The sequence below is a fragment of the Panicum virgatum genome, chromosome 3K (genome assembly GCF_016808335.1).
Source record: "Panicum virgatum strain AP13 chromosome 3K, P.virgatum_v5, whole genome shotgun sequence".
In the NCBI taxonomy this organism is placed as follows: domain Eukaryota; kingdom Viridiplantae; phylum Streptophyta; class Magnoliopsida; order Poales; family Poaceae; genus Panicum; species Panicum virgatum.
Genome location: NC_053138.1, coordinates 11,359,755 through 11,386,723, shown reverse-complemented (window position 1 = coordinate 11,386,723; position 26,969 = coordinate 11,359,755). Strand labels below are relative to the sequence as shown.

The 26,969-nt window shown below is 45.4% G+C and overlaps 4 protein-coding genes and 1 long non-coding RNA gene across 5 annotated transcripts; all 5 read right to left on the bottom strand.

Annotated features, from left to right (window-relative positions):
- Nucleotides 1-1,662: 1,662 nt before the first annotated feature.
- On the bottom strand, nucleotides 1,663-2,485 carry LOC120701228. The gene is made up of 3 exons (XR_005686008.1): nucleotides 2,106-2,485; nucleotides 1,945-2,043; nucleotides 1,663-1,857 (listed from the first exon to the last, which is right to left on the bottom strand). It is a non-coding gene; the product is annotated as an uncharacterized LOC120701228 (long non-coding RNA).
- A 681-nt stretch (nucleotides 2,486-3,166) lies between these two features.
- On the bottom strand, nucleotides 3,167-4,063 carry LOC120700600. The gene has a single exon (XM_039984849.1). The coding sequence runs from the start codon at nucleotides 4,061-4,063 to the stop codon at nucleotides 3,167-3,169; it is 897 nt and encodes a 298-aa protein (XP_039840783.1).
- Nucleotides 4,064-8,074: 4,011 nt separating this feature from the next.
- LOC120701227 (tryptophan aminotransferase-related protein 1-like) lies at nucleotides 8,075-10,607 on the bottom strand. The gene is made up of 5 exons (XM_039985358.1): nucleotides 10,402-10,607; nucleotides 9,976-10,279; nucleotides 9,203-9,480; nucleotides 8,767-9,071; nucleotides 8,075-8,665 (listed from the first exon to the last, which is right to left on the bottom strand). The coding sequence occupies exons 1-5, from the start codon at nucleotides 10,605-10,607 to the stop codon at nucleotides 8,481-8,483; spliced, it is 1,278 nt and encodes a 425-aa protein (XP_039841292.1). The 3' UTR covers nucleotides 8,075-8,480.
- Nucleotides 10,608-13,305: 2,698 nt separating this feature from the next.
- LOC120700599 (autophagy-related protein 18d-like) lies at nucleotides 13,306-15,506 on the bottom strand. The gene is made up of 4 exons (XM_039984848.1): nucleotides 14,796-15,506; nucleotides 14,440-14,647; nucleotides 13,825-13,948; nucleotides 13,306-13,498 (listed from the first exon to the last, which is right to left on the bottom strand). The coding sequence occupies exons 1-4, from the start codon at nucleotides 15,504-15,506 to the stop codon at nucleotides 13,306-13,308; spliced, it is 1,236 nt and encodes a 411-aa protein (XP_039840782.1).
- Nucleotides 15,507-18,863: 3,357 nt separating this feature from the next.
- On the bottom strand, nucleotides 18,864-26,404 carry LOC120700598 (the record flags this gene model as incomplete). The annotated part of the gene is made up of 7 exons (XM_039984847.1): nucleotides 18,864-19,178; nucleotides 19,532-19,613; nucleotides 19,744-20,245; nucleotides 20,886-21,179; nucleotides 24,505-24,547; nucleotides 25,126-25,233; nucleotides 25,538-26,404. Coding segments are annotated over 7 exons (1,965 nt in total), but the record flags the coding sequence as incomplete, so codon positions are not given.
- Nucleotides 26,405-26,969: the final 565 nt, after the last annotated feature.

The following is a 26,969-nucleotide window of genomic DNA, read 5'->3' as shown; positions in this document are numbered from 1 at the left end:
GATGAATGGCAACCTCAACAGAATTATTGAATTGAAAAAAAGAAGTGTTGCATGTATACATTTTGGCGGCATTTTGTGCTTTTATGATTTTTATCGGCTTGATTTTCGTTATGATGAACTATGGATGTAAGCACTAGAATTGTAGATCAAAATTGTAATCACTATGTATTCTCCAAAATTGTAGTATTATGGTATTAATGACATGAACGAGTTGTAATCACTATGTATGCACTATAGTTGTAAGAAAGAACCTTGTAAGCGAAGAAAAAAATGAAAAAAAAAACAACCCTTGCCCCTGCTGTTAGTAGTGAAGGGGAAAAAAGGCAAAAAAAAGAGGCCTTTGAGCCATGGGGGTCTCGAACCAACCCCTTCTCTTGATGGGGATGGATATGGTTGGTGGCACTAGCCACTAAGACAGATAACAGACTTGGTTAAAGGAAGGCGCAATAAGTTATATGATTTATACTACCATGAAAATCCTACCAAAATTCAAAAAAGTAGCTAATTTGAACTGTAGGTACCTCAACCAAAGTTCAAAAAAATCACCAAAAATTATATTTTGAGACTAAAATACAAATGTACATCATATACAAAATAAATTTCCAAAAATCAACTATTTTAGGTACTTTATTTTGAACTTGTATTTGGAAGGCATTTTTTTTAAAAAATAAGAATATGAAAATGTGGTCCGAAAATTCCGAAACTTGGCATGGCATCATAATATCATATTAAAAGCATGACAAAAAAGTTTCACATGATTTTACGATATTTTGCGTTAAAGTGTTCACAAATTGAACACATCTCATATATCTTTCATACATATTGAACTACTACTCCCTATTTTGCACTATATCAGTTACGTTTTTTATTATTTTCACTTAAAATTTGGTACACACATTCATGTAGGGTATTTATTCATTTAGGAGCTAGAAATATAATTTTCTTGCATATTAACCAATTTTTATCAATTAAATGAATTATCAAATACTTAATAATAGAAAATTTTTCACTTTGGCCCGAGTGGACCTACGAGGCCCAGTTGCCGTTGCTGGATGGTCCGCATTAGCTTGGCTAACACCGAAAATGCTCCTTGGTGACTTGCTAACACTGGGCTAACACAGGACCCAGGAATCTCACATGGCAATATCACCCCAGAAGCAATGCTAGCTGACCAACCAGGCTCTCTAATCTATGTCAAAAAACTTCACCGAAGCATCGACCAAGCAAAGATGCTAGAAACAAACTCAATAAGATGGCTTGAAAAAAATACCAAATTAAGATTTGGACAAAAGCTGGTGTTCAGAGAGGTTAAGTCTACTGACCAACCAGGCTCTCTAATCTATGTCAAAAAACTTCACCGAAGCATCGACCAAGCAAAGATGCTAGAAACAAACTCAATAAGATGGCTTGAAAAAAATACCAAATTAAGATTTGGACAAAAGCTGGTGTTCAGAGAGGTTAAGTCTCCTCTCTCGAGGATGGGTTCTTGCATTTGCATATGTTAGGTATGCTCAGCTTATAAAGCTGCAGTGACTACTGCCCCCACCATCTTTCAGAATTTTATATGAAGATTGGATCCATTAGTCCACTGAAAGTAGTGATCCTGCATCAGTATGTTCACATAATCCCAAGCACAAATTATTACAAGTCCTAGGCTCAAAATATGCATATATAATGTTGCACCACAAATAGTTCAACCACACATAGAAATATTACAATTAGTTCTAGGTTCAACCACACATAGAAATATGGAAATATTACAAATCCAGAATCTGCCTCATCTTCTTTGATCGGACAGGACGCTTGCTTTTCCCGTCTTCAGCTGGGCGTACCACCTTTTTTCCCCTCTTCCTTTTCCTGTAGAACAAATAAATGACCAATAAAAATGAATTATTCATTCATGATAGTAGTGCAACAAGCGCACAGCAAATAAATGAACAATACCTCTGTTGTGACACAAGAGTGGAGGGCTCAGCTAGTGGCACTATAGCAATAGTGTCTTCTCCTTCCTTCTTTTTCCTCCGCTTAGGTGCATTCTTTTTCCTGTCCAACAAATCAAATTATTATTGATCAACTAGTGGAGGGCTCAGCTAGTGGCACTATACCTGGAGGGCTCTACTGCATTTTCTGCACCCCAATGCTGATCTTCTCCAAAAGATGGATCAACTGCATTTCTACATTTACTAGCAAAATGTCCTAATTCTCCACATCTTCTACATTTTCGCTTCCTAGGGCCAAGTCCAGTGCCCTCTGCACTTGATCTTATTCTAGTCTTCTTTGGCCTTCCTGGTGCTCTTGTCTGCAATGGAGCGTGGAGAATGAATCCTGGATCAATGATGTCCCACTGATACTGTGACTCAATAGAAGGAACATTCTCAGCATATGTTGCATTAAACTTGGCGACAGAATAATACTCATCCACATATTGGTCGATTTCAGCAGCCGGACCACGCAATGAAGTAATGAAGAACAGGGTATGGATGCACGGCAATCCGGAAATTTGCCATTGCCTACAACTACATGTCTTCTTTTCTAAGTTTACTGGGTACCTCCATTCCCTATTTTCCATATCCTTGGCTGTCACCTCTGCCTCAAATGGCGCGCGCCTTATCATTGTCATCTTCAAACCTCTAGTTTTTGCAAGTAATTTATTCATCACAGATGGAATTATTTTATGGCCAACAAATTTTGCCGCTGCAATTCTCTGACGCAACTCAAAATTTACCATAATCATCTATCTAATCTTGCCCAACATTTCCACCAAATGAAGCCCCTTGATTTTTCTAACCTTTGCATTGAAACACTCGGCAAGATTATTGTTTACATAGTCGACCTTGCATACTTCATTGAATTTGCTTCTTGCCCATAACTTTGTATGACCCTTTTTAAACCAGTCCTTCACCTTTGGATGATTTGCTGCGTGCAATTGCCTCAAGTGATAATTATGCTTCTTGAGGCTGCATGTCAATGATGCAGGCCATAGGTTGCCATCATATATCTTGCCTTTAAAGATCTTGCTAAAATTTGCAGCTAGGTGACGCATGCATTCTCTATGCTCCACTCTAGGGAACACCTTCTCTACTGCAGTTTCTAAACCCTTGCAAGCATCTGTGTGTATAACCAGTTCCTGTGGAAACCCAATAACCTGACGTAGATTCTCAAGAAATCATTTCCAGCTCTCTTCTGATTCAATCTCTAGCACACCATAAGCTACTGGAAAAAGCCAGTTGTGTGCATCAATTGCACAAGCAGCTACTAACTGCCCTCTAAACCTTCCATTCAATGCAGTTGCATCCACTGCCAAATATGGTCTGCAACCATCTAAAAAGCCCTTCCAGCATGCCTTAAATGAAACAAAAGCCCTTCTAAAACATTCCTTCTCCATCATCTTCTTTCTCATTTTGTACGTCACCGTGTGCTTGTCAACCTCTACAACACTTCCTGGACATGCTTTCTCCACTTCAGCTTTGAATGTGTAAATCAACTTAAAACTATCCTTCCACGGACCATAAATCTTATCAAGAGCCATTTCCTTACCATAAAACACTCTCATGTAAGGCACATTCATTCTAAACTTCTCATGTATCTTCTTTATCAATGCAGTTGGACCAATACATGGGTTATCTCTCACCCAATCCGCCATAACTTCAGCGCACCACCTGCTCTTAGCTAGCTTCAATGTCTCTTTTCTTTCCGTACTTGGACAAGTGTGAGGCCAACAGTTCACTTTGACTTGAACAAGTGTGCTATTTCTCATCAAAGAAGCATGCATCCTCCATCTACACCTCTCGTATGTGCAATGCACTCTCAACCTGCTTGGCTCACTCTTGTCAATTTCAAAGTCAAATTCACCCTTAATGCAATAAGTAGCAAGTGCATTCCGACAATCAACCATCGATGGAAATATGGCGCCTTCTTCTAGGGATGGATTGTCCCTATCATATTCAATGACCGGTCTGTCCTCATCATCTTCGTGCCCAGACATCCCCATGTCATTGTTCTCCTCCTCCTCTTCTTCATCAGTGTCATCAAATTGTGCAGGCCTATTATCTAGTGCCAACATTGGACAGCTTTGAACCAAGTCTGGATACAACCTCTCATCCTCATTATCATATAAAACAATTTCATCATATTCATCATCATCCAGTGCTAAAATTTGATGGCTTTTGCTGCTACATGGTTTGAAGTCTCTGGACACTCAGAAGTAGCCTTTGCTCTAATAACCACATCATTTTGAACAATAACAGACCTTTCCTCAATATACTTAGCAAACATCAGAGATAAATCTACGTCATTGGCAACTTTCACAAATATATTCTCATCCTTGTCAGAGTAGCTGAATTGCACAGCATCATCCACATTCCAAGCATGTCGATCACATATAGCCTTGCTAAATTGCTTGAAAGTCCAAGTAATATCCGCAGCTATGTGAAAATCAAAGCCACCAACATATACTTGCTTACCACTGTCATCCAATTTTCTGCTAGTTTCCCTTCTAACATTCAGCACAAAAGAAGTATTCGAATCCATCCTAATTTACAGTAAAATTAACATAATCAGTCCTCAAATCTATAGTAGTGAAATTGGAAAGGTAGGAAGAGCTTACTACTGACCTCACACCAAGCAGAGGCAGCTCTGGTGCTCCTGTCAAATAGGATGGTCGGCACCGGGGCTCTGGTTCTCCGAGAGAACAGGCGGGTCGGCAGCAGGGGAGCCCACGCTAGAGCAGAGCTCACGCGGCAGCGCTCGAGTAGCCCGCGCTCGAGCAGAGCAAGCGCGGCGGCCGGTCGAGGCCGAGCCGAGCCCGCGCTCGTGCTGCAGCAGGCCCGCGCTCGAGCGGCCGCAGGCAAGCGCTCGAGCTGCAGCAGGCGACGGGGCCAGCGCTCGAGCGGCCGCAGGCCAGCGGGCGCTCGGGCCCGAGCTGCTGCAGGTGCGCGGGGACGGGGCCGAGCGGCGGCGGGAGCGGAGGCCGGCGGCGGGTGCTCGGGGCAGAGCGCTCGAGCTGCAGCAGGGAAAGGGGCCGAGCGAGGCCAGCGGGCGCTCGGGGCCGAGCTGCTGCAGGCGCGTGGGGACGGGGCCGAGCGGCGGCGGGAGCGGAGGCCGGCGGCGAGCGCTCGGGGCCGACCAGCTGCAGGCGCGCGGCGCGCGGGGACCGGGCCGGGCGGCGGCGGGAGCGGAGGCCGGCCGCGGTCGGTCAGGGAGCTGATGCAGGCGTGCGGGATGGTGCAGTGCGGCGGCGGGAGCGGAGGCCGGCGGCGGGAGCGGAGGCCGGCGCCGAGCGGCGCGCTCGGTTGGATAGGATTGGGGAATTTCTGCTAGGTTGGTGCCGCGATTTAGGGTTGGGGAGCACTGCTGACGTGTGGGCCCCATGCCTTGGTCCCACCTGTAGGGGCGCAGTGACGGAAGGGATGCTGGGTCCCGCCTGTCAGGGTGCAGGAGGGACGGAAACCTTCCGTGATGGCAATTCTGAGGAGAAATTTGAGGTGGAGGGGGAAAACTGAGGAGGAGGGTGAGCTAGGGGGAATACTGAGGAGAGTGACTAGACTAGTGGGAGAAATGTAAATAACCCAAAAAAAAACTGGCATAGATCTGAAGGATAAGCTCAACACTCCTTCTTACGTAGAGCCCATGATTTATTTTTTATTCACATTCTTGCCTTCAGAAGCTGCAATCAGCTCAAAGAAAATAGCATCATTCTTTCTCACCATGTAATCCCAATTAATGTGTTTCACCTTCATCTCAAGAATCATAAACTCATAATAATCCTTATAAAATTGTAGGTAGTGGCGAATCTAGGGTTTATTGTTAGGGTGGTCCAATAGTAGATCTTTTTAAAATATTTGAGTGAATAAGTCAATTTTAGTGTAATTTTTCGCATTTCACCTTCTCGATTCAACTACCGATTGTTGTAGATAAGAACATAATTACTAGCTTCTATTAGTAATAATAAGAACATATATGAAAAAAAATTAGAGGATGAGGGTCTTTGGGCCAAATCTTAGGTGGGCCGGGGCCCACCCAGCCCACCCCCTAGATCCGCTCATGACCGTAGGCATCATAGGCATACCAATACTAGATGGTATTAGATTCAGGATAATCCTTGCATGCCCTTCAATACCATTGAAGCCATATTTGATTAAGGCAACATACTATTTTCTTAACGCAAACAAAAACTACCATAGGTTATAAATTACTTGCTGAATACATGTTCATTACGCAGTGCTTTTTTAAAAAGTAAGTTTTCTTATTCAAATTAGAATAGTTTGAGTTAGGTTTAAGTTTGCTATTGTACAATATACTAGGGAAAAGTGCTCACCAAAACCTAGATGGATGCAGGCCCAACAACTCATTTATCTCTTTCTTTAATTCAGTTTATTTGTTGGCCCACAATTCTCACTTATTAGGTGAGGCCCAGCTCAACTAGCCTTTCCTCTCCATCATCTTTAATTCATTCAGTAGAATGTGGGCTCTATTCTCATCTATTTCCCTTCCCTCTTTCGGCTCTGTAAAGAGCGCCCGGGTGCAATAACACCACCGGTGGCAAATCCCAAATTGAGCAACACCGTACCCTAAACAACCTCCTACTAACCATGATCCCACCTCCAAGATCATTGCCCCCCTTTCTACCATCGATCCCTCACCAATTTCCACCGTTAATCACTCCCTAATGCCATGTTGTCATTCAACTAGCTATTGCAACTTGGAATCTGCCGCTTGAATCCACTACCTTCTAAGTTTCTCCTTTGTTATAGTTATTGTATCGATGCTCCCCATCAAACTCCACTAGTAACCTCACAACCACTTCCTCTCATTCATTACATAGCCACCATGGTAAGGAAACCAAATTGTTGCTTCACCTTACTATAAAGCCATCTCTCTCTCTCTCTCTCTCTCTCTCTCTCTCTCTCTCTCTCTCTCTCTCTCTCTCTCTCTCTCTCTCTCTCTCTCTCCCCGAGAAGGCAAGCATGTGACCCCACCATCACTGAGATCCAACCCCATCACTCATCTCACCTCATCTCCAACTTCCCACATTTCATCTCCCCGCCTTCACTGAGCTCCAACCTCAGCATCTATTTTGGGTGGCGCTACCTTGCTTATCCATCTAGATGTGAGCTAATGAGACTAAAGCCTGCATACCTCTTTTGCCTTTTGATCCCATCCTTTCAAGTCTAAATCAACTGTCCAACTGTAATCTTGAGATAATTTAAGTCAAACCAAGTTAGACAGGCATTTATTCTAGCCGCTAAAAATTCGAGCAATTATGATCTTTGTTTCATGTGTCTTGTGAACCTTTTGACCTAGCCCACAAAGTCTACTCATAAACATGTATTAGTCCCCTGCTAATGTCATCATCAAAAAATTACCTAAATTAACTACTTTTACATTTGGTTTCAAAAAAAAAATCTTTTCTGAATCCTAAATATCCTTGGCTGAGATATCATAAACCTCATTTTCTATTATATTGATAATTCTAGAAAAAATAGTTTTAACTATTGGAAACTTTAGGTAGTAGGCACGCACTCGCATCAATTTATAATATTTCTCTTGTATGAATATATGTGTGCTAAGTTATGGTCTAGATATCGTAACGACCTTATCTTTATTACTCTATTATTTAGCCTTCCTCACAACTTTAAGACAAAAATTAGGTTTTTAGCAAAGAACTATCATTATAACTAACACCCTAAGGCTATTATTACTAGCAGAGTACTCTTTGTCTTCTCATACTACTCCGCTACTCAACTAATCACGAAACTATCTAGGCATCATCTATATTGTATGCAGCACATGTACAATACAAAGTTTTCCCTAGGACCATCGGCTTCACGGGTAGCAAGCTGGCTGAAGTTGAACATGGGACATAAAAAAGAGAAGGGCAGGCATGTGTAATTTTTTCCTTGTGCTAGGTGATGAAGTAGTGCATACAAGGGCAAAGAGTTTGCTGGATTATCTTCATTTGAATGCTTATACTTAGGCATTTGATTTGAGTTTTCCTTAATGAATGGCATGTAGATTTCACAATCTTAAAATATATAAATAAAAGCTACAAAGAATACAATCTTGAAATCATAATTATCAACAATTTCTCAAGTATGTTTATGTCACTATATATTTTTGACAAAATAATGAAACAACCACAAACAAATAGCTTAGTTTAATTTAGTAATAAATGGTAGCTCAGTTCAACCAAATAGAGTAAGTCAATCATCTATTCGTATAAGTAGCACTTCACGTATACGATACTACTTGTTAGAATACTAATTTGCAGTATAATACGATAATATAACATTGAAATACAAATTATCATTATCCCAATATAGTTGATGATAACAACCAGTCATGTTTATAGCATATAACATTTATAATGTTCTTATGAAACAAGCAAAAGTTGAAATTGACCGGTACATTTTCCATTTCATCAAACATTAATAGCTTCTCATGCTTGCAATCACGCAGTGATTTTGAAGATATCTGTGCCTTCACTTTAAGGAGGCAATACGACCGATGAACATGTTGAAGGCTTCATCTGTGTCAAGCATGCTGACCCTCACTACCTTCTCATCCACACCAAACTTTGGTCCACCTCTAGTAACTATCTTGTTCTCACGGAGAAAAGCCTCCAAGTCTTCTACACCATCCTTGTGACAACGGAGCCATGCAAATGCTAGAAGAAAAAAAAACAAGCAGTGAGAAAGTCGTTACTGTATAAGCAAAAATATGAGGCAAAAATGTGTTCAATAACAATATTTGAAGTGCGATGCTTACGAGGATTGGCTGTGACAATCTCCTTAGCAAAAGTGCAGTAGCCAGAGAGCCCATTTGGGAGGCTAAACATGCCTGCTGAGGCTGCCACGGTAGCACGAAGCTTGCTCCAACGTTCTGCCATTTTTCGCTGAGCAAAATGGAAGAGGCGGTTTGCCTCAGTAGCAGGCGATAGCTCATAGCCATCACAGACAGCCTTGAGGATCTTTGCAGCGCGAAGCTGCGAGTCCTTGGACACACCAATGGTGTTCAGCTCCATGAACTTGATCATTTTCTGGGCAACCTCCACATCCTTCACCAACGCCCACCTGCAAGCATTAAAAAAACAATAATCATCAAAGTTAGTATGTTTTTAGACATTGCTAGTTTTGATTGATAGAAAATTATGCATGTATGTTTATATTAAAAAGTTTAAACCTAGATGGAAAGATGGTTATACCCTAGCCTTGTGCCGGCATGGCCAGTGCACTTGGAAACGGTGAACAGCATGATGTCGTGGCTAGCTCCCTCAGTGATGGGGGTGTACTGCGGCCAGTTGTAGGCGAAGTCATGAATGGTCTTCCCGGAGTTGGACTTGATAACAGCTTTCCGGATGCTGCCATCAGGGTTGTTCGGCGAGCAGACGAGCTCGATGCAGGTGTCGCCGTTGAACGTATTGGCGTCGCCCTCCCAGCGGTAGAGCGCAGAGCTGAGGAAGTTCGTCACGGATGGGTAGGACTGCACACACGCTCAACATGAATCGCATTACATAAAAACTAATTAATCAATCATTAGCTAGGAAGAGCCTTATCAGAAACTGAAGTGTATATGCATAAAATCAGAGACTTGTCGAGTGCTGGAGTCCATGGCTACGGAGATCTTCACAAAAATAGGTGGTGGTTTAGTAATAAGTTTTGTTTATAGCAAGTTGTTTACTAAGTTCTCTATTTGCAATAATAGTTGGATATTATTTCACAATGTGATGTATGGGATGTAGAGGCCGGAATATTGAAATGTTCCTTTATCTAAAACATTATGCATATAAATAGGCAAGGACTTGTTTTAGACATGATGTAGAGTGCTTAGTGTTTTGCCGTGTGTATTACGGGCTTTGCCAAGTTAGCACTCGGCAAATAACCAGTATCCTGAGCTCTGTTCTCCTCAAATCAACTTAATCAAACTGAGCGCATTTCTCGTGATGAATGATGATGGATCTGCACATATATACTATACCGAGTAGTAAGGCGCCGGCGAGACGACGCTCATGGGCGTGCCATCTGCGGCGGGCGAGAGCGCGTACAGCGCGGCCTGGAAGAGCTGCGTGGATCCCGTCCCGGCGACGAAGTAGTAGCCGTCGACGACGGCGTTGCCGACGAGGCGGTGGAGGCGGCGCACCTCGCGCACGAAGCCGGGCTCGACGAACCAGCAGAAGCCGCGGAGGTCGGAGAAGTAGCTCATCGTCTGCCACCCGGGGATCACGATCGTCGCGCGGTCGCCCGTCCCGTGCCAGAACTCCTCGTACAAGGTCGGGTCGCCGCTGCAAGAACACAGTACCGTACATGACATGCATGGATGTATATGTTGAACGACTCGATCGTCACGGATCGAGACGGATGGAGGAGATGGGTGGGCAGATCTGATCTGGTGATGATCACTCACTGGTCGAGGTTGACGACGGAGTCCGGGGTGACCGGCGGCTTGCCTTTGGAGGGCACGATCTCCCTGTCGGAGGACCGGCCCCCGCCGAAGTAGCGCCGGCGGATGTACATCGCGAGCAGGGCGAGGTTCACCGCCACGGAGGCCACGACCCCGATCCTCCCGGCGCACCGCGCCGCCGCCATCCCGCCGCTCTCCCTCGCCGCCATCTCTCCTCTTTTCTCCCAAAGCTAGCTCTCCTGCGGAGACGGGTGGGGGGGAGAAGAAAGCCAAGAAACGCGAGGCGAGTGAGTGAGGAGCTCTGTATCTCTATCTACTACCCCCCTGCGCCAGGCTGCCGGTTTTATAGGCGCCCGGCGTGGGCGAGCACCGCACGGCGGCCCTGCTGGTGCCGTCGGCTTCCGGCGCCCGCGACCTCACCTTCCTGGCGGCTTCGTCCGGCCTCCGCTGGTGGCGTGAGCCCGACCAGCAACGGCAGCGCCGGCCCCCCCGGAATCCCGCGTCGTCGCGCGTGCGGCGTGGCTGTGGCGGGTGGTGGCCCGCGTCGTCGTCGTCGCGGCGCGCGAGGGCTTTGCGCTAGCTGGGATCGATCGATGGATGGATCGGCGCTGGGGAATGCGCGCGGAGGGGGAGGAGGGAGGGGGCGCGTGAGGGTTTAGGGCCTTGGGCGATGCGGGGCGCGTGAGCGAGGCCGCCGAGGGGTGGAGGCCAGCGCATATCTACCGGGCTGGGTCGCCGCTCCACCGGACGGGAAAGGAGGGGTTTGTTGCGCCCGCCCGAAACGGAAGGAAACGCTTAGCGAACCAACTTCCTTTCCCGCTGATCCAATTCGTCAGTCGCGCGCTGGTAAGCTTCGTAGCGCGCGACGCAACAGCTGCCGTGGAGCTGTTAACTGCACTCACCCACGTGAGTGATGTGACGGTCCATGTATTTGTTTTCTCTTTTCATTTCTATACTATTTTTCCCTTTGCGTTCCTAAGTATTATCATTTTTTTCAGGTTTTCCCTTTTATAGCTTCTACACGTACGAAGTGTTCTTAACAACTTTTGTATGGAAATCATATTAAAATTTTTTACCAGACTTGTGTGTTTAGAAATTGCAGATAAATTTGTACGTAAAAAGTTGTGCAAAAAATCTTCCAGATAATATCTTCATACAATTTGTGCTAAAAAGTTGTCCTCCATAAGTTATTTTGAGAAAAGTATGCATTAAGTTCTATATGCATCATGAAAGTTGTGCTAAAATATTGTATTTCTAGTTATTAGGAAAGAGTTATATGTAAAAATTATGTACATCACAAAAAGTTATGACGAGAATTTATCTTTAATAAAGATGTGCAAAAAGTTATACTCAAAAATTATGTTTACAAGTTATAATTTTCCAAAATTAGAAAATTGCATAGACAAACAATTTTCCCAAATAGGAAATATATCTCTTGTCGGAGATCGAGCGCTGCGAGCCTTCCTGGCACACGCGCCGATTAGCAGACCCCTTCCTTTCCTCTCAAAGGAGCCGTGTGCGCGCGTCTGATGCTGTGATGCATTGTCCAGTCACAGACTCATCATCATGCATCATATAGCAAAGTAATTGAAATTACAGACTGTTTATTATGAGCAGAATGATGTAGTATCTTGGTAAAAGATTAATTTGCGTGTAAACTAAAGACTTGCAGGCAAGCTCTGATGATGTAGTGAATCGCATTGCATGGTATATGTTTTGAGATTTGACGAAAATAGATAGCTTTTGACTTTCGAAATGAGCAGATAGAATACAAACATGTGTGACGGTTTGTCGTTGTACTAGGCGCCGTTCTAGCCCGATTTGGAATGCGACAACACGATGCGCGGCGCTTCTTGTAGTTTCCACAATCAGAAAGTTACAAAAATAAAAAAGCACGTATATGCCTGCCGTACAAGTAGTTATTACTCTATAAATGATATAAAAGGGGCTATGCTTTGGAAACGGCAAACATAAAACTAATTTTGGTTTAAACGACTATCAACACAATATGCTACGACCACGAGGCTTCAACGAAATGACAACAATTATATGTCATTTATATCTTTTTAGATTTGACAAAAATAAAAAGCTTTTGACTTTTGAAATGAGCAGACAAAATACAAACATGTGATAGTTTGTCGTTGTGCTAGGCGCCGTTCTAGCCCGATTTGGAATGCGATAACATGATGCACAGCGCTTCTTGTAGTTTCCTCAATCGGAAAGTTACAAAAAGCCGCATATAAGTCTGCGTACCGGTAGTTACTCTATAAATGTTACAAAAGGGGATATGCTTCAAAAATGGCAAAAATAAACTAATTCCATTGTTTACGGAAAGCTAAGCTTTGTAGAGTCGCGTCGCTCAACGAAATGACAACAATTATATGTCGTTTATATCCTATTTTAGGATAGTAGAAACACCGACCAACATAGGAAACCTATAATGAGAATTTTGATCGTCCAATATTTATACATGTTCACGGCAAATCTTCAAACAATACTACCTACCTACCTACCGAGTGATCACGCAAAAAATGCTAGGTAGCAATCATTTAATGCCCATTATTCTATGCATTGGGTAACCATATTCTCACTCCGTTCCAAAAGGTAAGTCGTTTTGGCTTTTCTAGGTTCATAATATTTGCTATGCACCTATACATAACGTATATCTAGGTGCATAATAGAAGCTATGAACTTAGAAAAGTTAAAACAACCTACATTTTGTAAATATCATGTGCAAGATTTTGTTTCACCGTATCCGTCTGCTTACAAGAAAATGGAATCGCAATGTAAAGGAGGAAAGTGGTACAAATTGAAACAAACCGCAAAAATTTTGGAACGAGTGCTCCTAATCAATAGCAAACATGTCTTTTCTATATTATATATACTGAAGGGAATTGAAGGTCATCTCTAAATATACACATGGAACCGAGAGTGAACCTTCCTTGCATAAGGAGTCCTCCTGACATCATGAAGCTCGATCATGGTGTTTTTTTCTAAAGTCCTAATTGGAGGAGAGTCCTTATCCTTGAGGAACCGGAAATATTCCTTCCGCACCATCTCCTTGCCATCATTTACAGGGTCAAAGCCGCATCTGTAGAAACTGATGGACATGCCGAAAATAAAGAGAGCAGATTGACGCCATCAGTGAGTGTGTGCAGGTCAGCAAGTAACAGGGAGTGTATAATTTTGTAAAGAATGATTTTAATTAAACATATTCGTGGTTAGTTTTGTTGTTATCGCGTTCTGTCTGAATAATGAAGCAATGCAGTATTATTGACAAAAAAATAAAGTGAGTGAGAAAGAACATGAACATCAATGTGGATGAACTACGCAGTGACGACTTGAGTACGAATTTGTTACTATATTCTTTGTTGACTTTCTATAAAAATTGCCCCCCAAAAAAAATTGAAAAAAAAAGAGTAGTACCTTCCGTCCATCCCAATAACCATCACAGTGTTGTGTTCTCCAAATGCTGCAACGTAGCGTATGGTTTCAGGTAGACGAAACTGGGCGAATGACCATTCTGAGCTGAAATAGTCCGGCAGAATCCCTGGAGAACTCAGAAGTACATAAAGAAATCCATTTAGTCCAGATATTATGGAACATCCAAAAACATTATTGACCCCTTAACAGCATAAATTCTATAGGTAGAGTCACTGCCAAGTGCCAAGAACAACCTAACTGATTAGCTAAGAATAGTAGATGATAGAGCAAGTCAATTCTCGTTTGACAGTAACTGCTCGTACTAACTGACTACTAAGCACAAAACTAAGCAAAGGAACGATTGTTTGATGAGTTAAATGTATGCACGTCTCATTGTCAAACGAGTTGTATACAAAATCACGCATTCATTACTTTTGCTACTCACTTTACAAGAAAAATGGACAGAGTATTCTATTGAAAACATAAAAATAGCCGTGAATTTTAGAGGCGACTCAATTGATAACCTGTTAATCTGTTATTATCCATTAGATTTTAATCCATGCGCCTGAAAGAGTATGCATCATCTGAGAAAAAATTGGGAAGAGATTTTGTGGTCACCTTTCATGAAAGACAAGGATGATCTTGCATTGGAAGCGGTGTTCGTCTGCACGGTTGAACCTGCTGCGGCAGATTGGTTGCCACCTGCATCTCTAACTCTCAGGCTGAAGACATGCAAGGTTCCTTTGTCGCTGCACACCGCCAACCACCGCAGATTCGGCGACAGCGCAATGCTATGGATGTCAGCTTGGTCACGCCCTCTACGCACCTGCAAATTCAGAAGATCACCACCATGGTTTACTGTCTAGCTCTCATCAGTAAAAAAAAAAGTTACGCCATGATCATCGTGTTGCAATCTTCTTTTTTTTTCTTTTTTTCTTTTTTGAGGGTTGTATGATCGTTGCAATCTTAGGTACCTCCTGCAAACAAGTCCCGTCCATGGTGCTGAACACCCTGACGAGGGTGCCCTTGACGCTGGCCGTGGCCAGCACAGCTCCGTCCGTGGTCATCGCCATGCACGCGATCTCCGAGCTGTGCGCCGCGATGAGCCTCGTCGCCGCCTGCTCCTTGCGCAGGTCCTCGACGCGGACCTGCCCGCGCGCCGTCCCGGGGCAGGCCAGCACGCCGGAACCGGGCGCGCCGGCGTGGGAGGAGGAGAGGCAGCAGAGCCCGCGCGGGTTGAGCGCCGTGGGGATCTTCCAGAGCGGCCGCGCCAGGTCGCCCAGCTCGTACACCCTGACCGTCCGGTCGAGGACGACGGCGAGGTAGGCCGTCGACAGCCGGACGGCGCGGACGGCGGAACGGATGCCGGTGATGTCGCCGACGCGCCTGTTCTTGCTGTCGTCCCAGAGCTCGACCCTGTGCCTCCCGGCCTCGCCCGCGGCGACCAGCGCGAAGAGGCTGCTGCGGAACAGCATCTCGACGATGGCGTACCCGCCGCCGCCGCCGCTGGGGAGGACGCGGCGCAGGCTCTCCCGGAACGGGGCGCAGCTGAAGACGCGGAAGTCTGCGGTCGTCGCCGCCGTGAAGCAGCTGCTGTCCTGGTTCCAGGAGACCGACAGCAGCCGGAAGCTGGCGTCGTCGGCGTCGACCGCACTGGAGCCCGCGGCTACGGCGGCGTGGGCCATGGGTGTCTGCCGGCAGTGGCCGGCCGCGACAGGCACAAGCTAAGAATCCCCGCCGCCGGCCACGTACGCTTGGGGTGGAATGAAGACGTACAAGCCGCGCGACGGCGCCGGTGCCCGAGAAGAAGCTCGCGGTCCAAGGAAGGCAGCGAGTTGTCCGACGGGAACGATCGAACAGGTAGGATTGAGGGAGGCCTATAGGCGGCTATACGTGCGAGTGTGGCTGTATGGAGGTCGGGCTCTGACACCTTTGGTCGTCTTGGGTTTCGGTTCGGTAAGGGTGTGTTGGTGTCGCGTGCGCCGGCCGCGAGCCCGCGACAGCGCACAAGCACAACACGGCCGTAGGTTGTGCTTCTCCAACGTCTTGCCCTGTCTGTCTCAAACTGGAACTCCAATCTACTGCTACTAGCTAGCAAGCGGCCATGCTGTGGCCACTGCAAGCTCCCGGTGATCAGGGTCCCCCGCCGCCGCCACCGCCGCCGTGCGCCAGCGTTTGTGGCCCTTTCGGTCGGCCTCCGAGCTCAGGCGACGACGCAGCAGGGCTCTCCGGCTCACGCGCCACACTTCCCGTTGATCCGGGACCATCGTGACTCCCAAGGCTGCCTGACTATGTTCTGAATCAAGGGCGGGACGAGATCGGCGCGAACTCGGAGGGCGCGCGACGGGTTTGTGCAAAGCACAAGGGCTTTGGGCCCTGCGTTTCTTATTCGGCCGGATCTTCCACGTTCCAACGGCCCGAGCCCGTGGCCCATCTCGTGCTAAACAGAATGAGTTTGGGCCCTCTAAATGGATCTGAAAATATTTTCAGGTCAGCATATAGAATTGCAGCTTCAATTTTTTTTCAAAATCATTTCGAAGAAACTCGAGATTCTTTCGTCTGGTTGCTCTGCTAACGAAATTAATTTACTGAAAACCATGTCTGCCTAGTGACCGGCGCTAACATTATCAACAAAACCTATATCAAGAAAATAATTCTTTTTTAGTATTGCATTGATTTTTTCAGAAATTTGATCTAATTATATCAACAAATTATATATTATATATTGGTTTTCATTTCTATTTTTTTCCTTTAGGGGGTCCCCCCCACCCCCAAGTTCTGGTACTGACTCTGGCGGCAAAGCTCCTGGACACCTTCGTCTTCGATAGGCAGGCACGCAGGGAGACATATTCTGTGCAATCAAACTTATGGTGCAATCACCGTGCAATCCAACTAAAAAAAGTCTCAAAAAATTCTAAAAAAAATTCAGAATTTTTTGAGACTTTTTTTAGTTGGATTGCACGGTGATTGCACCATAAGCTTGATTGCACAGGATATGTCTCCCGCAGGCAGGGTCTCCGCGAGCTCAGGCACCACAAGGCAGGGTAGGACGGCGGTAGGTGCCTCCGTGCCTGTGCCCCTCCTGTGTTTGCTGCGAAAGATCCTCCTCCTCTCACCCATAACGATGGTGGGGGAGGCCAGAGGCGCGGCACTGCTGCCACCACACGCGGAGATTCGGCCACGGCATTGCGCGTCAACGGTGACGGGCAGGCGGGGCTGAGAAGCGCCGTGTTGCTGTCCTAGATCTGGCCGCGGCTCGCGGCGGTCGGAGAGGCTCCCGTGGATCGTGCGTGGCGAGGGCCGCGGATCGTACGCGGCGGAGAGGAGGGGGAGGGCGGCGGATGGAGAGGAGGGGGCGAGGGGCTACACGAGGGGCGCCGGGTTAGATCCTGCGCGAGGGGAGGTGGAATCGTTGGGAGGTGGGAGGCGGAGTGGACTGCGGGACATGGAGCGGACGAATGAAATTGACGAAGCGGCGACCTAACAAATCGGACGGATCAAAATCACTTGAGGGACTACCATGTTGCGGGGGTCGTGGGGGAGGGGGCGACGTACCGTCGCTTTATCTATTTGGTATGTTTGGATACTCTACCTGTTAAAGTTAGAGTTAATTTTTAGTTCATGACAAACCATGAACTAACTTTAACTAAAGTTGTATTTAGATGTAAGAGTTAGTTAAATTAATTTTCTAATCATTTGACTCTTTTAAATATTCTTTCTAGCTGAATCTGGTGTGGCGAGGTCTTGTGTGACCTCCTCCGGCTCACAAATATCACAGACAAATCATCTTCTTTGTCGATCAAAGTCGAGAACCGGCAGAGTGCAGGCCTGCAGGAGCCTCGCCATGCCTTGCGCCCGCGCGGGGGGGGGGGGGGGGGTCAGAGATCCTTCCTTGTCGTCCTCACTCTCTCTCTCCACCACTGCAGCAGCCAGCAATGGAGGAGCACTCCACAACCACAAGCCCGCTCCACCTCGACATGCACGCGCGCTACGGCCCGTCATCTCCCTCCGCCTCGCCCGCACGCTCGTCTTTGTTGCCGACCGCCGCCTCGCGCACCGCGCGCCACCTTCGCCCATTGCCTGGCGCCCGTCGAACCAAGCAGCTTGTTCACCGCCGGCGGCCATGACATCAGCTCGTGGCCAGGGGTGGGCGTGCGACGGCCTCACCACCAGCCTCTCCGCACGCGGCGCGGTAAAGCGAGGATGGGCGGCTGGCGAGGCACCCCCTGCTCGCGAATCACGATGGGATCAGCTACAAAGGGTTCCGACTTCCGAGAGAGAAAAAATAAAAGATGGTCCCACCTCTTCTAACCACCCGATGAATACTTTTTTGAGTGAGTTCTAACCTAGGCCCCGTTTGTGAGGGCTTCGGCTCTTCCAAAAACAGCTCCGGCTCTGGCTCCTCAGATGGAGCGGCTTTTCTGGTGGAGTTGGAACCGTTTTAGAAAATGTTTGACAAAACAGCTTCACTTGTTAGATTGATGTGTAAGCCGCGTGAAATCACGATTTCATGGCTTCACCTTGCCTGTGTAAGCCGCTGATGGCTTCAGAACTGGCTTCACACGTGAAGCCGGTCACAAAACAAATATTTGGGAGGACTTCACCTGAAGCCGCTCGTGAAGCCGCCCCAAGAGCCGTGCCAAACGGGGCCCTAATATAACCCACTGTTTGAATAGATGCTTCTAACCCAATATAACCCACTATTTGGATACTTTTGAATTCGATGAGCTTCACAAACCAAATCTAACTCTAACTCATAGATCCAAACACGACTATAGTAGGCAGAGCTTGCAGGCTCTTTATTTCAAGCGAAGGGAAGCCAAATTCAGTCAACATTTGGATAGACAACGAATGAAACCTAAGCCTAATAAACACATGATTACACAGTCTCGCTTCTCTTCTGGTTACACAATTCCTGATGAATACTCTGAATTATCACAGAACAGGAACAATTATCAAACCCGAGATCAGTCTAACGGTGACGATAATACTACAATCATTACAGGAACAATAAAACTACAAGACACCACAGCACATTAACATAATTCAGAAACCAAGCATTCAGACACAGATAACGACACATTCCCAATCACATAATGCCGATGTGAGATGTAATCCCATGACGCAAGTAACAGATAATTCCATGCATAACGATGTTTAACAAGATAGATAAGCTCGGATAAGGCACTGTAATATCCCAAACACTTAATTCAAGTTCCACAAAGCAAAATAAGATAGACTACGCAAAACATCTGGAATTGCATTCCTGCGGTAGAAGTCTGGGCAACTTAAGCAACAGCATCAAGGAAAGCCTTCCCAGCAGCGCGCTTCTCAAGCCGGCCATGGTTACCGAGCAACTGCACAAGGGTAAAAAAAGAAAAAGAAATCAGATTATTTGCACTAGCCAGCTCTTGAGATGAACCACAATCTAACACATGAAGCATGCAGACACATGAAGGGATAAAGCTCTGTAAATTTGTAACTGTCCTGTCTAAAATACAACACATGCACATGAAGGGATAAAGCTCTGTAAATTTGTAACTATCCTGTCTAAAATACAACTGAAAAAATTACTGCTACCTGTCTAAAACTATAAAACATGCTCTCACAAAACCAGGGGCTAAAATATGCTTGCATGAGCAGTGGCGAAGGCAAATTTACAGCAAAAACAATACACAAAAAGAGCTGTTCAGAAAAATTATAGCTATACCTTCGCGTTTACACCATCAGGCACAATTCTACCCTCACTCTTGTACTTCAGGTAATCAGCACGGCTGAACTTGGTGAAGCCCCTGAAAAAGGAAGTGTAAAGTTTAAAAAGTGACATAAAAATACTTTAATGCTAGCAGGACATCTAAGCAATTAGAGATGCAGTATTGTAACACAATGGTTCAACAGTGAATGATTTTATTTGGAACTCACCACTTTCTGCTCTCAATGATCTTTTGGCGACCAGGGAACTTGAACTTGGCGCGACGCAGAGCCTCGCTGGCATGGGCAGCATTGTTGTCCTTGCAGCGCACAGAAAGGAGAACCTGGCCAATGTCGACCCTAGCACAGGTACCCTGGGGCTTGCCGAAGGCACCCCTCATTCCAGTCTGGAGCCTATCAGCCCCAGCGCACGAAAGCATCTTGTTGATACGGAGCACATGGAAGGGGTGAACCCGGACCCTGAGGTGGAAGGCATCCTTCCCTGCAGACTTGGTCATGTACTTGTTGCATGCGATACGGGCAGCCTCAAGAGCCTCACTGGAGACATTCTCCTTCTCCCAAGAGACGAGATGCACACAGTAGGGGAACTCATCAACTCCCTTCTTCTTCATTCCAACATCATAGATCCTGATCTTGGGGTCAGGAACACCACGGCAGTACCTCGACTTGGGATATGGCTTGTTCTTGATCTGGCGATAGCACCTCGCAGGTCCTGAAAAAGAAAATCAGAAACATAAAGACTCGTTATGAACAGCTAATATTAGAATCAACAGAAGTTAATGGCTGATTGTGCACAGTGCTGATTCATGACAAAAAAACATGAAACATGAGAACCAATATATTAATGAGTATAACAAGTGACTAGAGTGGTCTGACAAATCTGACAAGATTTTTGTGAACGTTTGCTGACCATTTCGGCTGGGAAAGCACGTTAACCACAATAATCTGCTCTAACATTAGTCCCAAAGATCATAAATAAACCATGAGAAGCCATTTCAGGACAGACTAACAATCTATTACAGTATTAGGAACTGAAAATCTAATACCCAGTGCCCAAACTCCCTCCTACGATGCAGGTCTCGCAAATCAACAACTGATACTAGGCGCCCACAAACTAACTTATCAAATAGCATGTATCCTTGTGAGATTCACAAATCAACTCAACAGCAAACAAGTACAAAGCGCGCGGTTAGCTCCCAGATTAATAAAAAACACAACCACAAACAGATTTCGCACAACTATCACGGATCTGATCGAGACTTGAACAGGAAAAATAGAGCCCTATCGAACATCGCAAGGACGGAATCAACAGTAGAGGAAGCGTGTGGACGGGTTCGGAAACGGGAGCTTACTTCGGCCCATGGCGGCGGCGGTAGCGAGAGGCGGCGGCTGCGGCGGCGCGGGGAGGAAACGAAGAAGGGGCGCGGCTAGGGTTCGGTGGGGAGCGATGGGGCGCTTTATATAGCGGAAGCGGACGCCGAATGGGGCCGTGCCGCCGTGGGTTTTGTGGTCACGGCGTGCGTAATGGGTAGTTTGAGCTTCACGGTGGTGGGCCCTGCAAGAGGTCGGTTCAAGCCCAGTAAAATTGGCCGACGGGCTCATTCGGTAGTGGCCCACTGAAAACCCAATGAGACAGGGACGCGTTTGATTTAATCATCTGATTCAGCTAATATACTACCGTATATTCACGGTCTTTTGTTTGTGCTTCTCTTCTTCAAGTCAAAAGTTGTTATATATAGGTCGGTTCAACGGTTCAAGTGCGTTCCCAAAAGGAGATATTAACTCTAGACCGATAGCGACATATTTCCTTTCGAATGGATCAAATGTCCAATAGCTTGTTTTTGTTCCTTTGTCTGGTTTTTCACATTTTCAATTGCAATTTGAGGGGGGGATGCGAAAATGGTTAGAATTTTTCTTCATAATCTTCCTATCCTTTTTATATTTTTTATAAAGATCATAATACCTTTGGGTAGAGCTACTAAGGGAAAGCAAGTTGTAAGCGTGCTGAAGTTTTACTCTAGATCGTGCCATGGGCGCTGACGTTTTACTCTAGATCGTGACATGGGCGAAAGGGTATGTAGCCTAGTGGTTACAAGAGTCTCGGTAGTACCTAAGGTCCTGGGTTCGACTCACTATGAGAGCGAATATTCTGAGATTTAATGGCTTTATGCTTTCAATCGTAGGCGACGTTCTCGTCGACAGCGAGGCATCTATGGTGACTTCGTCAATCTCGAGGATTTGCCGGCTCAGTCTTTGAAGATACTCATAGGAGTAGAATTTGCGTACGTGTATTCATAGAGATGTGAGTGTGCGTGCGTTATGAGTGTCTTAGCTGTGCTGTGTAATTAAAAAAAAAAGATCACGCCATGGTGATGCGAAAGAACATCCGACCATGGGAGATGGAGGCAGAAGGATAGATGGTAACTTGAAAGTGTCAAGAACGAAAGAAGTATCCAAATAGGTACGGTTCCCCGAGTTGTAAAATCCAAACTGTAGAGCTTTGTAGTGGCGCATACTACTAACGCATTACTTTGACCCGCTATTTGTCCAATGACAGCTTTAGAAGTGAAATTTACTGATTCAAGCTACGTATATATGTTGAAAGGAAAACTCCAAACTAAATAATATATTTTTAGCGTTCTTATTTATTTTGAACAATTCTAACTAGCCCTAGCCCTCCGCCGCGCTTAAAACTAAATAATATGTTTTTAGCATTCTTATCTAGTTTAGACAACACATATCGGATATTTTAGATTACTAGCAGGGTGCACGTGCGACATGAACGTGTTTTTAAAAAATCAAATAAAAGAATTGTTACAAAAAATTAGTAGTTGTACCCGCAAAAAAAATTAGTATTTGTAGCCACATATGCCATTAGCTTTTGTGGATATAATATTCAGTATATTGTTCGATACAAATTTACCTCACAATGAAAATTTTGAGATATACAGACCATATGTACATGACCATAATCTCAGGCAACCCATTAACGGCACAACACGAACTATACAGGATGGTTCTAGTTCGCTGTTGCCTCATATTTACGCTCAACTTGGCCATAACAGTCATGCATGTACCTAGAATTGGTAAAAACAAAGAATATTATTAATACAATGGAATATAAAAATGAATTTAAGCCTGAATCGATTCTAGGTTCCTTGAATCTGATTAGGGCAACTAATTGGTAAGAGAGAAAAAATAAAAAATCTGAATGTACCACAAAATTAGCATTTTGGACAATCAAGAAAATATATCATGTGCAAAATGGGATCTTAATGTTTTCTCCTTTTTTTTGTCTTTTGGGGCTATGGCCGTATAAAACATGTACACATATATCTTTATAAATTTCAGTATGGGCCTTCCCTGCTGTTGTGCTGGGAAAAAAAAAGAAGAGTACTAAAGCATATAAAATACCGGTTGCAAGCACCCCCCATCCATTTGGAAGACACCAGGTAGCTTTCATTCATGAAAGAGAAAGAAAGCTTTCAAAACTTATCTAGCCAATAATCCATCAATGTTTGCTGGCATGGTTGGTGAATCACTTCCTCTCATATCAAATATCATGACCTGAAGAAAAAATGAAAGAAAATATTTAGTTTGCTAACAAGTAATATTGATTATCAAAACAATGAGCCTAGCCAAGCATTTATTTATTGTTAAAATGTTAGTTTAGCAAGACAACTAACCAATAGTGTTAGACTTAAGCAATTAGTTACAGCCAATATGCAACGAAAGCCACACATTTCATTGGAGTTTTTTATGTATGTTCAGGATCTTTATTTATCTCCAAAATCACAGATGCATCTCAATAAAAATGGAGATCACTCACATTAGACCAATCTGACTGTCCAAAAGAAATCTAAGACATGCACAAATAGAAGAATAAACTTGCCATCTGTTGTGCTTACCACCACGAGCCGTTGCTGTTCCATGGTTGGGGCAAAATTGAGAGGAGCAAAAATGAGAGAAATTTGTGCAAGCACCTACTTCATCCTAGAAGCGTAGAGCAACTACCTCACCACTCTCCTCTGCAGCGTCAGAAGTCAGCAAGGTGTGCGTATGTTGAAGGAAGCAAAGCCATAATGGCAATGTCAGGTGGTTGATCTGTAACAACAACCATTTCTTCAACTTGATCACCAGCTTGCAACTTCTGAATTCTGATATCTCTATAACTTCCAATCAGCTTGAAAGTTATGATCCCTATTCTAGCTAACAGCCTCCCACTTGATATCTTGAATCTTGAACTGAAATTAACTCTTTCTAATTAAAATTTCGAAATTTTCTAATGTGTCCTGTCAAATAATATCATATTTCGACATAAAACAGGCACCAAGTGACAAAAGGTGTACTATGTGCTCTTTCCTTGTTATTATCAGGAAATTTTGAAAATTAATATGACAATATTAGAGAACAATTTATCTACGTGAATAAATATACATGTGAGTTCAAAGGAGGTACCATTAACATCAGCAAAAACTCTTTTGTGCTCGAGCAATTGTATTGTGTCTGACTCAATCCATGGCCTCTTATTTGCGTTTGTCATCTTGAAGCGTTGCAGAAATTCCATCACGACTCAATTAGAACTTGTACCGACTACAAAACAAAATGTGTCCATGTTTTGAAGCTTGGAGGAGATGAGTGTGCAGCTAGCTGACATATAAAAAGACAATGAATTAGACATAGAGATTAGCCATGGAAATTTAAATAGTCATGCTGGAATATGTAGGTGCTTCTGATTTATAATTTTTCAGAATTGGCACCAAATAAGCCAATACTTTATTTTGTTGAATTTCTTTTCTTAATATACAAAGCAAATGTATTCCACTACCCAAATTACAAATGTCGGTCCACCCCAACCAAGTATTCTACTGCCTTATTGTATGCAGGTACACAAATCAATTTTAGTGGAATCTAGCAAAAAAAAAACTTAACAGAGGCTATGTCAAGAGCTCTTTATAAATTATAACTTACCCAAGCTCATATAACCATCCATAGATCCACAATCCGTATTGCCCTGAAAGTCCCACACATAGCGAGTCAGTCAATAGAATTTACATGGACTGGCCATGCTCTTTACTAAAATTTTACAGCAACAAAAAGAGCCCACATAAGTCAAAGATACTGAAGATTTGCGACAAATTACTCAAGTGGTTCAGTAATTAGTAGGAATAGCATCTCTCGGCAACCTGAACATGATGATGTTGCCATAGCATCATGTATACAAATAAAATTGCTACAACATTAAATACATTGACCCTGGGGATGCTGAAAACAATTTAGAGTAATAAAGGATAAAAAAGGTAACATAAGAATTGAAAGCTTGTTGTTACTGTAACACTGAATTCCGCAACACAAGAAAGAGCACTAATACGATTTAACACTACATCCTGTGGCACAAGAAAGTTTTAGCTAATATGGTTTTAATTCTAAATTCTGCAAATAAGAAGTTCACCAATAAAGTCAACAACGTGATTTTCTCATGCAATTTGGGTTATGGGCACCAAGAGGATGGCTTACATGCAGTATAGAAGGTTCAGGAAGTGGTCATTTCAATGGTTGATCAAGATTGACAGGTTCCACAGGGCGCTCTACCGGCTTGAACTCAACGCCAACCTCAATACCGTGAGGACTCTCTGCAGGAACAGCTGCCGGGTCAGACTCTCCGGTAATCATGTTGGGAGCCAGAGTCTCCACAACCTCCTGCACCATCAAAACGAAATTCCCCAGCGATCAAGCAAGATTAATCGAAATAAGATGAGGATTACTAATTCCTTGCTTAACCGAGTCAAAACAAACAAAAAACTTGACTGCGTAAATTTCTCATGGACAAATATGGAGACAAAACACGCTCGCAACTTTCTCCAATTTTTGGGAAGCAACAAGATCGATTAATACTAATTCTATCGTTCCGAACTAAGATCACCTAAAACCGAAAGAAAAAAGCATGCTAAAAGCATCCCGATTCACAAAACTAAGGCTAACCTGGGTTGACCTGATACGGTTATATATGTAGATCCCTTCTTGCATTCTTGGATTCTTCGACTTGGGGAAGTAAATTACAGCCGAGCCTGCAAAGGGAGCGGATTGAAGTGCCCCTGCACTCGCCCCGCCGCGCTCGCGCTGGCTTCACGGCCGCGCTTGCGCCGACGCGGCTCTCCCGCCCCGATGCAGCTCGCCCGGCCTGCGCGGCCCGGCCTCGTAGTCGCCGCCGGAACGGCAGGCTAGCGCTGCAGCGTTGATGTGAATGGGGAGGGGCGGAGGAGAACGACACAGATGGAAGTGGAAGGAGGGGAGGCGGCGGAATCACGCGGACGAGGACAGGGAGCGGCGGAGGGAGATTGCCGTGCGGGGGAAAGGGATGGGGGCGCTGCGGCGCTTGGGGATGCTTGATTGGCGGGGAAAGGCGCGGTTCGCGGGCGGGATTGGAGCTGAGGGTACGCGGGGGACGGATCGGCGAGTGGGGGTGGCGCGGCGGCGGGGGAAGCAGGGGCGCGCGGGCCGGCAGGGGCCCGCGATGGCGGGTGGGGGTGGCACGGCGGCGGGGGAGGCAGGGGCGGCGGATCGACGAGGCTATCGTCGAGCTACGGGCAGGAACCGGGCTGCCGCACTCTCGCCGCGGGGCTGCGCGCGCTCCTGCCCGGGGCCCGGCCGCGCTGGTCGCGAGCCGCGGCCCCGCCTGGATACGCTGGCCGCTCCGTCGTCGGAGGGGGGAGGGGAGGAGGGGAGGAGGCGAGTGGGCGCAGCCCGCAGGAGAGAGCGGAGGGGTGCGCGATCTCGGGTGGCCGGAAAAATGGACGGGGATGGAAGATGGCGTGATTAGCGGTGTCCAGTGATGGCGCGGAGGGAGGGGAATCCATATCCGTGAAGATCGGGAACGACCAATCGCCGGGCGGGTACATGGAGCCGAGTACACACAGGTGCGGTGTAAAAAAAATCACCGCGCCCCTGATTGTACTGGTGGCAGTGGTAGGTGGTTTTTAGTTCACCAGGCAACCTGTCAAGTAATTTGAACTTACACGTGGGGTTCAAAGAAGTGGGTTATGAAGTGGGTGGGTAGAAAAATCTTGGTGAAAAATATTTTAATTGTTTAGATTCTTTATAGTATAAACATAGATACAGTACAACTCAAACACCCACAATGCACGTAAGTGTTCTTGTAGTGATGATCCTATGTTTTGGTCCATACATGATTAGACAATGAGTTTTAATTTATGATAAAAAAGAAAACAATTTGAAGTGTGAAATTGAAAGGACCTTAATCGCGTGATGTCGTCTAGAGGGGGGTGAATAGGCGTTTAAAACTAATCCTGCAGATTGAATCACTTAACACTAGTGTCAGCAACCAACCGGTCAGACCGGTTGAGCAGACCGGTCAGACCGGTCCTACGCAGAACCTGCACAAAAGTGTTAATCCTCCCCTTTACGAGCTCTAGCAC

Bases quoted from the DNA above. Each gene is read 5' to 3' on its own strand.
- LOC120700600 (XM_039984849.1), bottom strand. From the start codon at position 4,063: ATGTTGGCACTAGATAATAGGCCTGCACAATTTGATGACACTGATGAA.
- LOC120701227 (XM_039985358.1), bottom strand. From the start codon at position 10,607: ATGGCGGCGAGGGAGAGCGGCGGGATGGCGGCGGCGCGGTGCGCCGGG. The intron at 9,481-9,975 runs GTATAGTATATA...GCGTGTGTGCAG, and splicing joins CGCCGGCGCCTTACTACTCG to TCCTACCCATCCGTGACGAA. The intron at 9,072-9,202 runs GTATAACCATCT...TAATGCTTGCAG, and splicing joins CATGCCGGCACAAGGCTAGG to GTGGGCGTTGGTGAAGGATG.
- LOC120700599 (XM_039984848.1), bottom strand. From the start codon at position 15,506: ATGGCCCACGCCGCCGTAGCCGCGGGCTCCAGTGCGGTCGACGCCGAC. The intron at 14,648-14,795 runs GTACCTAAGATT...CTGAATTTGCAG, and splicing joins ACGGGACTTGTTTGCAGGAG to GTGCGTAGAGGGCGTGACCA. The intron at 13,499-13,824 runs GTACTACTCTTT...CATGTCCATCAG, and splicing joins GTTATTGGGATGGACGGAAG to TTTCTACAGATGCGGCTTTG.